This window comes from Hirundo rustica, chromosome 10 (assembly GCF_015227805.2).
Source record: "Hirundo rustica isolate bHirRus1 chromosome 10, bHirRus1.pri.v3, whole genome shotgun sequence".
Classification (NCBI taxonomy): domain Eukaryota; kingdom Metazoa; phylum Chordata; class Aves; order Passeriformes; family Hirundinidae; genus Hirundo; species Hirundo rustica.
The window spans coordinates 14,208,220-14,220,905 of NC_053459.1; the positions used below are offsets into that span (position 1 = coordinate 14,208,220).

General features: G+C 44.2%; 1 protein-coding gene across 1 annotated transcript in view; it reads left to right on the forward strand.

Moving 5' to 3' along the window:
* Positions 1 to 8,112: 8,112 nt before the first annotated feature.
* MB21D2 (Mab-21 domain containing 2) overlaps positions 8,113 to 12,686 on the forward strand; it is a 59,789-nt gene continuing 55,215 nt past the window's right edge. Inside the window, exon 1 of the mRNA XM_040074726.2 lies at positions 8,113 to 8,316. Coding sequence (XP_039930660.2) covers positions 8,310 to 8,316 — 7 coding nt within the window. The 5' untranslated portion in view covers positions 8,113 to 8,309. The remainder of the gene's footprint in view (positions 8,317 to 12,686) is intronic.

Here is a 12,686-nt window from a genome sequence, read left to right on the forward strand (position 1 = left end):
CTTCATAATTTGCCTATTTCTGCAAAAGAGGTGAGGATAGAAGAGAAAAGAGAGTGACTTTGTGTGGCTTACCAGGTGACAACATGGCAAGCTTTCACATAGTAGTCACAGAGGGATTTTAGCACTGAAGGATATTGAAGGGGTTTTTTTTGAGAGAAATTAGGAAAATGTTACAAATGTATCCCAACACTGCACACCCATGAATTGAAAGTCCGCATGACAAAACAGGTTTGATAATCTCAGACTAAAAGGTGCTCTTCATTTTCCAGGGAGCCATTTATATTACAGATATTCATATGCCAGCTTCTAACACAAAACACGTAAGAGTAGATAGAGATCATTCCAGAAAGCAGAAAACAGCATGCTCGGTACTGGAACTGGAAAGCAGATTATGTTAGTTATTAGATTTATAAGTTGAACTAAAGATAGAAAAACCATTAATGTGTGTTGTAGTCCTGACCAAGTCCTGGCTCACTAATGCCTTTCATGAAAAGCACAATTACCTTGATTTTCCATATCTTTCCTTCCTTCCCTTCCCTCCCATCCCCTCCCCTCCCATTCTTTCATTATTTTTCATTTGCAATTGTCTGTCTTGGCAGACAGACAAGTCCTGTGTTCAGGACACAAACTCCTACTCATTATTATAGATCTCTAAAATGTTTTATCTAACACATTTTCAGGCTGTCACAAGAATTACAGGAGATTTTTTTTGTTGTTAAAGATAACAAAACATTGTTCCTGCTTTTTGTTTATCCATCTCAGATTTTCCCTTTCTCAGATATGAACCTATGCACCAGCCAAAGCTGTGCTGAAAGCTGCTTCTCAGCAATACAAAAAATGAGCTCTTAAAAATCTGTCCACAGTGGCCAGATGCAGAGAGATTTTTTAGTAAAGCAGGGCAGTTAAATACAGTACAGAGGTCAGGCCTTCTGGATTTCATTTTATGTTAATGTATTTTAATAGAAAGACACAAAGAAATCTCTTAGATCTCCATAGTAATGAAAAGAAAATTGATATACAAGTCAGTGTGGTTTGACAATCATTTACAGACTGGGGTCTTCTAAAAGGAAGCATAATGTTGGGAAAGGCAGAAAAAAGGAACTATTTGCTTCAAACATGAGACCAAGGGACAGTTCCCTCTTTGTGTAGATGCTGCCACAGGGAATTGTAGCGTTTCCTGAAAACCTCCATTTTCCCACATCTTTATGACAGCTAGTAAGAAGTGTGTCCTTCATGGGGAAGAGTCTGGGTGTTGGGGTGTTTCTTGTTTTCAAACTCTGAAAAATATCCACTTTTTACAGCTACAGCCATTTTACAACGGTTGTCACTACACAATGGCCTGGAGAACTGAGCCACCTGTGAACTCAATGTGGGAATTGAAGTAAGAAGTGTTGCTGAGACTGCTACATTACAAGGATCCAAAGAGGTAGCAGGTATATCTAAATCACAATTGCTATTTTACTGAGTTTGCATGTAAAGTGCTGTATTGAAATCTGCTCAGGAGCTGCAGAATACGATGTGAAAGTTAAACTGCTGCTGGCAGTCAGTTGTGAGCAGAGGGGTGGCTCAAAAAATGGTGTAATTGGCTCTTTTGGGTCTGTACATCACTGCAGGCACAGAACCACTGGTAACGTTTTTAAGCTCCTGGATGGGAAGAGAGTCGCTGGGTGAGGTCTCTGAGCATACAAGGAAATGAAACAGAAGTGCTAATGATCACTTCTTCATTGTGTTTATATCTGGTTTCCAGTACAATAGGGCCTTGATTATAATTTGTGGCTTTTGATATTATTGTAATACAAGCAATTAGCTATAAATGAACAACAGCAATGAGTAGACAAGCTATACATAATGCATATAGATGTGTAAGGGAGCATGTCAAACTGTTTGTGTTCCCCAAACTGCCCCACTAAAATTTATTTATTACATATGGAATCAAACCCCAACACCAAATCTGTATCCTCTCCATGCAGGAGAAATTTGCACATGGAGGAGGGATATAATATTCTGGTCATATCCCTGTACCAAAGCATTAGCTCCAGTGCAGCACTGCAATGCTCAACACTGCTCAGATATGAATCCAGATTTTATTGCTTGAGAAACTCCCAATTTTAAAATAAATTTAATGACAGAAAATTAACATAAACCCAGGAAATAAGCAGCAGAAATCTATACAAACATTGCTTACAGAGGCCTGAGCCAGCCCACTGAGAGACTATGAAGTTTATCAGATCAACTTCAAAGGTGCCTGAGTACAACCTAATGACACTTTACAATAATGAGATGAACACATCACCAGTACATTGTCCCCCAAAAAAATAAAAAAAGGAAAAAAATAGAATAGTAAATGATCCACCTGGAGGCTTTAAATAGTTGTTTTCTGAAGCTGGTTGAGAATCAGGAATTTGCTTCCTTACTTAAAAGCATCTGCTCTTCTTTTAGAAAATGTTTTAAGCATCTTGAGTATGGGTACTTTGAGGCTGGCTATGACAGATGCAATGTTATTGTTTCAAAAAATTTTAATGAGCACAGCTCCACTGCCATGTGGATGGCTCGATGCTGTGTTCTACTGACAGGATGCAGATCACAACTCTTCACAGGAGAAGGCTTTTTTTTTTTTTTTAAAATCTGGAGAAGAAGTTTAAGTCTAGGAAGCAATACACACCTTTTTAAACCTGTCTGAAGTTTGTGGTATGTGCTGGATGCTATTGGTCTGACACAATCCTTGGTATATTGAGATTGTGCCTGTAAATCATCCAGATGTTTAGGCACAGACACAAAATTTGTGGTGCCTGGAGCGGGAATAAGGAGGGAGCAGAGCTTCTCATTATCTCTGGGAGACACCTGGGGTACACAGTGTTTGGAGAGGGACACAGTTGAGTATAATCGATGCTGCTTTAGCTGGCAGATTTAATAGTTGTGACCACACATGCCCCATATGGAGACAGCTCCAGGTGGTGAAACTAATGGAGTTCATGATTCTGATTTTACCCTAAAAATGGGGGAAATCAAGAAGCAACCATAAATACAAAACAGAAGCCAAATTCCTTGCCAGTTCCTCATCTCCAGAGTCTGGAAGTGCTGTGATGGGGCTCTGTGACTGTGGTGCTTCCAAGTCTTGCCCCTTTGAAGCATGTAACTTGACTAGCAGAGCCAGAGAAACATCATGAGTCCAGACTTCATCTGAAATACTCTGTGTGCCCCGAGTCTGCACTAAACCCAGCCTTTGCAGATCCCAGCCTTGTGGAACCTGAAGACTGCTACCTGTAAGTGCTGTTTTGAAGATATTTTTGGGGTGTATGAAATACAGGCAAGGTTTCTGGCATCAGAAGGAAGGGAAGACCTGATGCAAAGAAGCGCAAAGACTGCTTTGGTGACATCATGGCATTCTGTGACATTCCAGTTCTGTCCAGGAATCCCAAAATGCCTTGCTACTGAACCAGACTAGGGACTGCGAGTGGAGGGAAAGATCTGAAGAGCAGTGAAGCAGCAGAAGTACACTAGGATATCACCAGCCCAATGAAAGCGAGGTCCCAATGAAAGTGAGATCCTGATTAATGTGAAGCTAGGTTTGGTGCTTCTCTGGGCTCCTTCCTGCTGGGACTGGTGCAGACCTGGAAATTGAGGTCCCACAGAGAAAGTGTACAGGCAGAAGAAGGGGGAGAAATCTTGGCAAGGATTCAGGTATCAATGGGAAGAGCAGAGTTGAGTGCAAAGCCAGTGAAGGAGAGAGGAGGACAGGCACAGCAGGATCCTTGTTCTGCCACTGAGCAACTCTCTCCATGTGAGCAGCTCATTTCCCTGCTCTGTCACTCTTCTTATCTGCACAGACAGCCTGTTCTACAGGCCAAGACCAGGTTTCTGCAACACAAGGCACAAAGGATCCTTGATCAGCTTAGAAGGTACTGCAATAATACAAAGCAGAAATTGCAGCCACCAGATGGAGAAAATAGAGCACTTCCAGTCAGCAATTTTGTTCCTGGTGAAGTCCCATGCCACATGAAGCTTTGAGCTACAGCTGCTGCAGTGCTAAGTACAGAAAAGGGAGGTCTTTCTGGAATCTACTTTTAAATTTTAAAAACTGGGTACAATTTCCATGAAATGAGGGATGAATTTAGCTCATTTTGCATCATGCTCTAATTACCAACTGCAGTGAAATAGTCTAAGATGATGTATCTCAGGCTCCATCTTATTTCTGGATCTTGCTCCAATTAATACCCTCTACAAGTTTACATCATCTACATGAAATGCACTGAGCATCAGGCCATGAGTTGCCTGGTCTTTCTCCCTTGGTACCCTGAGCCATTTGCTCTTCATAGCTACTGCAGTACTCTTTTGCCAGTCTTAAGATGATGGTATTAATGCTCACTTGCTATCCAGCATTTTTTGAGACAGCCTATGCAAGTGTGAAAAGCTTTTTGAGGTCCCAGGTCACACTACAGAAGTGAGAACAGTGATTTCTTCTCTCTCACATCATTTCTCTGTGGCCTGTTCTATTTCTGAATGCTGGAAGTGGCACTGAAAAGAGGGTATCTGTTCTGCAAGAAAAAAAGGAAGAGGAAGGCTGTTTTGAATGAGGAAAAGAGGAAGGCTGAAGGAAAGAGAGAACACACGGGAGAAAGGAAGGGTGAATGTGAGAGGGAGAGTACAGATTCTAGTGCAGGTGAGAAGCAGTTTAGTAATCCAGCTTTTCAACCCATATCTAGAACAAGGTGAATGTCCTCACTGGCAAGTCTTAGGGCTAGCACAGCAGAGGCCATAGGTTCCTTCCAGGTACCAAATAATGCTCACAAGAGGAGCTTTGAGGATGCTGCATTTTTCCCAGAAAGAGCTCAGTTTCAGAAAGAATAAAGATTTGGTAGAAAACTCTGGGCCAAGCCTATTTGCAATCTCATTCTCATTTATTTGCTCAAGTAATCCCCAGTGCTTGATTTACGTAAGACTTGAATTAACTGTGTATTTATTCAGAGATCTTAAATTACACTGATGTGATGAGGAAAAATTGCAAGCTGATGCAGTTTCAAGGGTATTAACAAGCACATGACAGTGAGGCAGATCCCACTTGCCACTGAGGAATCCAAGCCCATTCAAAGGTTTCTAGAGAAGGTGGTAAGAAGGATCTTTTACAAGTACAACTGCTTTTCATGAAGCAAAATTTCTCTTAACACTGAGGTGAGGTAGAGAGGTACAGTACCTGTCAGAGACTTTTGAAGAAAATTAAAGCTGCTTGCTTGATGCTGCTCTTGGTGAACAGTCTTGGTTTGAGCTCAGACACCGAATGAAGCTAATTTTTGGATCTGAGCAATTTCTGAATAATGAATGGTACCAGGAATAAAATAAATTCGGGTGAGCAAGAAGCATGGAGTAGTTATGACCCTGATCTAATGAAATTTTCTCTAAATATGAAGGTGATTATAAATTCAAGCAGAAGTGCCATTAAAAGAGACAAACTGAAATTGCCATTGCTTGTGGTGTTAGTTGTTTCTGAAGTACTTCATGTTTCTAATAGGTGCTTAGTGAATTCAGGCAACAAAAGCTAGCTATGAAGTTGGCACTGAATGGTATTTAAACCCGTTAAATGAAGAGAGAGGAAAATGATAATGTTAAGTCTATGGTTGATGTGGGTGGGGAATTGATGGGACCATTGGAGGTCCACTGAAAGACTGAATCTGAGACAAAATGCTCATAAAGAAACGACTGGAAGTTCCAGTACTGAAATACGAAGCAGAAAATAAGATACAGTTAGGAAAGAAAGCTATCTGGTCCATGAAATTTGTGGAGTTCATCAGCTTGAAAAAGATGAGGCAAGAGAATTGGGGATGAAAACTAACTGGTATAAAAAGATTTGCCTGCTTTGCCTAGGTGGTGCCAGTGATGCATGCGGCAGAGCGGCTGGTGGTTGGCACCGCATGAAAGGGAAACAAGGATCTCCACACAGTTAAAAATGGTTATGACAGGCACACAAGAGACTGAGAGGTGTTCAGAGATGGACAGGGCAGGTCTTGAAGCGGGTTGGGGTTCAGGAGCCTCTCTAACTTCTGTGAAAGCAGCATTATCACAAGAGGGAGCTGTGCGCCTGTACGAGATTGTCACCCCGGGCAGAAACACTGCAGGCGCTCCTCAGACCCTGGCAGGGGCAGGGGGCAAGAGGTCCCGAGTGCTCAGAGGGGCAGTGACCGCAGCAGCCTGGCACGGGAGGGCACGGGCTGAGCCGGGCGAGCAGAACTAAGCCCCCAGGGCAGGCCACCAACACTGCACACTGCTAACTGCTCTTCTGCCAGTCAGATCCTGCACTGCCCTAGTGCTATCAGTTAATTGTTTGGTTTGGGTTTCGTTTCTTTATTTTATTTTTTTTTTTTCCCCTTTTTCTGTAGGCTTTACTGGGGAGAAGGAAAAAGGAGAATGCTTGGTCAAAGTCAGGCAAGGTGCTAGTCAAAGGTTCATGTGACAAGGCAGCTGATCACCAAGGCTCCGACAGTGAATGAAGTCGATGCGTGTCAGTCGGCTGTGAGCAGCGTCTGAACACGACTGTGCCCGTGTACCCAGCAGAGGGCATGTGCACACACACACACACACACACCCACACACACACATACACACCTGCTTTTACCTCTGGGACATAATTTCTTAGATAATGAGCATATCAGTGCCCGAAACGGTGCAAGGGGCTACAGGACACAGCCAGAGGCCTCAGGGGCTCTGCCTGAATGGTTGGTGGTTTCTGTTACAGGGTCCAAACCCTACTCTTCTGCTTGATCTTCCAATCAAGATAATGGGTCTAAAGAACAAAGCAATATCCCTTAGCTCAGGTTTAAAGACAGGCATCTGTATTTACAATGTATCAGGCAAAACAACCTGTAACCTCTTCACACTGAGCTTAGTTTCATCTTCCAATTATTTATCTGAATGCTTATGCCCGATTTTGGTAGACACATTTTACCATAATCTGAGACTGAGCCGAAACCACTATTTTCTGCCAAGAATCTTGAGAGGGTAATACATATCCAAGCGTTTTGCATCAGTGGCATAGTGTCTAAATGCCCTACAGAGGGCAAGCACAATATATTTGTATGTTCCCTGGGCAGGAAGACAGACAGTTCTTCCAGTGGATGCACTAAGGTACGTAATGGATCGTGCTGTATATGTTCAATGATGGGTCAAGGCACAGATCAGGCTAAAGGGAGAAAACCACAAGTTGAAAAGTTATAAGGCATTACAATTACAGACAGAAGAAAATGATGTACGTCTTGTCGATGGGAGAAATAGATGAAGATCGGAGGTCTGGGCTCCTTGCCACAGGCTACTTGACCTCAGGCACGTCTTCTGAGATCCCATTTCCCTTCCTACCCTTTGTCTATGTGGCTCCCAGGAGCTTTGAGGCAGGGTTGGTCTCAAGCTCAGGAGTAACTGTACTTTATCTTGGTCATTTCTCCTAAGTCACACAATAAAATCACTTCTTATTTATATATATAGATCTATAGATATATAGATATATACACACACATATGTGTATATAAAGAAACCTTCGATATAGCCTAAGAAGCTAAAAAGGAATAAACACAGAATGCCTTGGGAAAATGTGGGAGGAGCAGAGTTCGCAGCCAGTTATTAATCCGCTTTCAGGACAAGGCTCTTGCTAAAGTTTAAAATTCAATTTAAATGTAAAAAGTAATGAAAAAAATAAAAGAAAGAAAGATAAAGAAAAGGATTTTTCTCCCGAGCCAGCGGTCTGGCTCCAGCCTCTCAGCACCCGCCCGCCGTGACGCCGGCGGCAGCGGCCCCCCCGCGGCCCGGGCGCGGCGCGGACGGCCCCGCTCCGCTGGCTGCGCTCCCCCCGGCGCGGCGGCGGGCGGGCGGCTCCGCGGTGCCGCGGGCGCGGCGCGGGCGGGGGCTGAGCCCGCGCGGCCGCTTGTTGATCGCGGCGGCCGGCGCCGCTCCGGGCTCCGGGCTCCGCGCCGCCGGCCAGCCCCGCGCCCGGGCTTGCCGCTACGCCTCTCGCATTCTTCCATTGCAACAGTGCGAACCCCTCCTTTTCCCGCCCCCCCCCCCCCCGCTTTTTTCCCCTCTATCCCTTTTTTTTTTTTTTTTTTTTTTTTTTTTTTTCTTCTTGGAAGATGGCGGCGCCTCTCGCCAGCAAGGCAGGGTCCGCCGGCACCACCAGCAAGCCTCCCTTCCCGGAGCTGGATTTCCGATCGGGAGCCAGGGTGGAGGAATTAAATAAACTCATCCAGGAATTCACCAAGCACGATCAGAGGGAGTACGACGACCAGCGGGCCCTGGAGATCCACACGGCGAAGGACTTCATCTTCTCCATGCTGGGTAGGGCAGGGACCGTGCGGGGCGGGGGCGGGGGCGATGCCGGCCGGGGACCCCCGGGCAGAGCTCCCGGCGGTGCGGCACCAGCGGAGCCTTTCCCCGCGCCGCGGGCGCGCTGGGCTGGGGGGTCCCCGGTCGCAGGGCGGCTCTCACCCCCAGGAAACTAATTTTCCTGTCCTATCCAGCTAGCCTTTGCCAGCGATGTATTTATAAGGGCAGAGGAAAGGCTGGGTCGCAGGGCTGACCGGTGCCCGAAAAACACGCCGAGCCAGCAGGGCTGCAGGAGAGGCTAGCCCGACCCTTTATTGTTTTTTCCCCCCAACTATCGAGGCATAGGAAACACAGGGTTTTTTGGGAGGTTTTGTTGTTTGTCTGTTTGTTTTTCTGGACCGTTTATTTTGGTTATTAGACCGGCGGATGCTTTTACAGGACCATCTCCCGAACTGCCTTTCTTGTCAGATTGTGGCGGGGGGAATCTTCATCCGGATGAAACTTTGAATCGCGGGCAGGGATCCTTAAACCAGGGTGAAGCATGTGTTGGCCCTTGCGGAAATCACCTGGGCTCTAGCATGACTAAGGTTTCTTAAGAGTAACAGTAGAATGACTAACAGCTCTGATTCTCCAGGTAGTCAGTTTCTGATAAATATGTACCTTGAAATAACTGAGAAATCATTCAGACGAATAAGAGCCTTCAGGATACAAAAGGATGCTCTTTAACATGCAGATTAGACCTTGAAATCAGTCACCCAAGTTTCAATGGTTGTCTTAAACATTCTCTCAAACATTCTTGTGTTAACAGCTGCTGTGGCCAGTGAATGGTTCTTTGTAGCTCAGAGGTGCACATACACCGTTAAAGCGCACTTGGCACAAACCAAATGTATGGTCTGCATGTGCACTCTGAATAGCCTACATCAGTTTTCTCATCCAGAAACACAGAGCGCTCCTATTGCAATAATTATTATTTTCCATCTCGAAGGATTGTCACTCTAACAGACCACTTCCTCTATAGCCATGAACACACCTACGCCCTGTCCCGCTGGTGATCTTGTAAGGTACCTGCATGAGTATGACTGCCCGCTGTATGGGATTTGCACAATTTTATGTGTGCATTGCTTTTTCACCAAGGGCTGGACAGGATATAGCAGACTAAATTTAGCCTGAGAACAAGGACAACAAGTTGAAAAGTCAGTAGTGTGTATATTTATAGTCGCAGTTATAAATATTTTTCCCTTCCCATTTAAACAACAACAGAAAAGATGCAGTGAAGCCATGATTGCATGAAAGCCTGTAGGATTTTTGTTCTTGGAAACCTGATCTGGTGTCATCCAGTATTATGATCTGATACATTTTTCAATCAGGGCTTTAAATAACTGGCTGAGGAAGCATGGCTGAATGGGATGGAGCAGAGTGGAGAGAAAACAGCTATAGCTGCTGTGTGGCTAGAAAGTAGAGAAAGCTTTGTATGACCCTGTTTAAGCATTAATAGTCTTTGCAGGGTACAGAGATCACATAATTTCTTCCTGCCTCATGTGGGAAAAGGCAGTAGAAGAAAGACAGAAGAATGAACTGGAGCATGCCTTGTATTCCTGCAAATGCACCCTAATGCCTTGCTGTTTGTGAAACAGGGAGCCTTAGGCTGTTTAGAAGTAATGTAAATTAATGTGGTTGTCTTTAATATAATGACTGGGAGATGAGCATTCTTCAGTTTTAAATGTATAGCTAAACCCTTGGTTTCAATGAAAGCTATATTTCTGTCTAAGTTGTACCTGATAATTTTCAGTAAGTCTTGTTTCTGAATAAAAGAAGAGACTTGAGGACTGAGCCCAGGACAGAAATGGAGATGGGATGTCTGATTTGTCTGCATTAGACCGAGAAGTTGTATTCGTGGATCAGATCCTTCTTACCAAGAGAGGCTCTTAAATCTAAAAGGATTTAACTTATTAATAAATAGCTCTTTCCCCTGTGCCTGATCCCTCCCATACGTACTGCTCTTATCTCGTCGGGTGATGATAGGAAAATTAAACATAGCTTTCCTGATTTAATTACACTGGTGTGTAATTGGTGGATGAATGATAGGTGAGGAGACCTTGTGAAGATTCTCAGATGTTTGTACTCTGCATGGCTTGCCCTCTGGGTCAGACTTTGCTTTTAATTTGTATTAACTCTTTTTCATCTGTGTTGTCTTACCCTGGCAATAAGCAACTGAACTCTGGGAGATCTAGAGTTGGACTGTTAGAAAATTAGGACGAGGTACTACCTGTGGTGTGTTTGTCCAAAACCTTGTGCCCCAAGCTTTAGAAGCGGACTGCAAATTACTTACCTGTCTGGTGGGGACAGTGAGTATTTTCTGAATGTGTGTAGTTCCTGGACATTCACAGTCCCTTTCACAGTCACCAAGACCATATGGTCTTGCCAACACCCTACACCAAAACAGCAGGTGTATTTTGGTGCCTTTGTTGGGTAAATTCCTGTACACACACTGAGCCATGCCTGATAAATGCTTGTCTCTTTGATTCAGCTATAATTAGCCTCCAAGGAGGGAATGGCTGTAGGAAACAAGAAAAAGAGTGGGGAAAAGACAACCTTGTGTGCTGGGCAGAGGGCTGGCTAAGAGAGGCTGAGAGACCAAGTCTCTGCCTGGTAGTCATGGCAGGAGCTAATTACTTATTCCCCTGGTGACTCAGTTTTGTGCTTAAAGAGGGATAAAGGAGTATTTTTATGAAATGATGATATTACAGTCAATGATATTTTGCTTTTTAAAGCACTTGCTGCCATTGTGATGGGAGGTGCATAGCAGTCTTATTAAAGACATTTTGAGGGTACCTGACCTAGAGAGTATTGTTCTTGCAGTACAAGGACTTTCAGGAAATTCTTTAATAAACACTACCTGTCTCTTTCTGTTTAGCACCTAAGTAAAAAGTGCTTTAATGCACAGATATGGTAGGCTTAAAAATCCCATACATTATGCTCTTGGGAAGAACATTGCATATAAAATAATTCCTTGAAATTTCTAGTGCTGTTGCTGCCTCAAACCAGCTCATGTTATTTGGAATACTGATTCCAGAATTTTATACAGTAACAAGAGAAAGAAGCAAAGATATACAAATAAGTACAAACTATAGAGAGCTATATTCTGCACTCCAGGTACACATCAGGGGTCAGTCATCCAAACCAGTTTTCAGGCTCTTGGGTTGGTGTTTTGTTTCTATTTCCTACTATGAGACTTCTGACTCAGCAGAGCCAGAAGATGAATACTTAGGACATTTCATGCCATTCTCCTTCCTGAGAAATCAAATCAGAGAAAGGACTAGTTTAAGTTGGGGCTAAAATGGCCTTTTGAGGTTTTAAGGCCTCTAGTGTATCTTTTTGTCACTTCAGTGGTTACTTCTGTGGGAAGTGCCCACCAGGGCAGGCCATACTTTGAGCATCTGCAGCCAGCTGCAACTTAGAGCTGTTGACAAGACCTCTAGAGAGCTTGTCTCAGCACCTGATACAGGAGAGGTGGTGATCCTATTCTGAGATCATTTCCTGATTCTCTGGTGTCTGCCTGGTGCTGTGCTGGGTGTGCTAGCAAGTGTTTGTGATAGAGACAAGTCTCAGAGTGGAAGCAGGGCTGGCATTAGCAGATAATTTCTGCTGCCAATACCAGCTTCCCAAATGGAGTGAGCTACCCTGCTGAGTCCCTGCATCTGTAGCAAGGCTTCCAGCTGCTTCTTGGACTGATAGGCCCCTAAAATATGTGCTGTGGAGGTGCAGATTGCTGTGCTGACAACACAGGTGTCCCCACAATAGCTTGCTTTTATCAGCAGCTGCTACAAGGAAAGAATTTTCCATTCTCTCCCTGTACCTGAGGTCTGTGTAGCAGAACAGCATTGGCAGTGTGGCTCTTGTGTGGGTTTGTGTGGCTTTTTTTTTTTCTCCCCTTCCCTACCTGCCATAACTTGCTGATAAAATCTATTGTAGATTAGATTTCAGGCATCGTTTGAAGTGTTACCTGTTTGTCTAGGATGCATCATGGAAATTCTCTGGTTCCTGTTGTAGTGTGGGAGCTGATGAAATAGCAACAGGATTGGAGTGATCTCTCTAGGGTTAAGTCTTTTGTGTGTGTGCGCCTTCTCTCAAGAGAAGCCAATCATGACAGGAGCACACTGTACTCTGAGGCCTGTGTTAATAAAGGCTCTCTGCTGGCATTCCCTGTGCTGCTGAATGCATAATGCACAGCTGTTAAAAACAACCTTACTCTATCGCAGAATTCATTTCTGGCTTCACTTGTGTTTCCTCTCCCTGCAGACTGCATGCTTCTGTATTTGCATTTGAGGCTGTGGGGGTTCCTTGGGGATTTTGCTTTTCTTAATTAGGGGGCAGTGTACTTA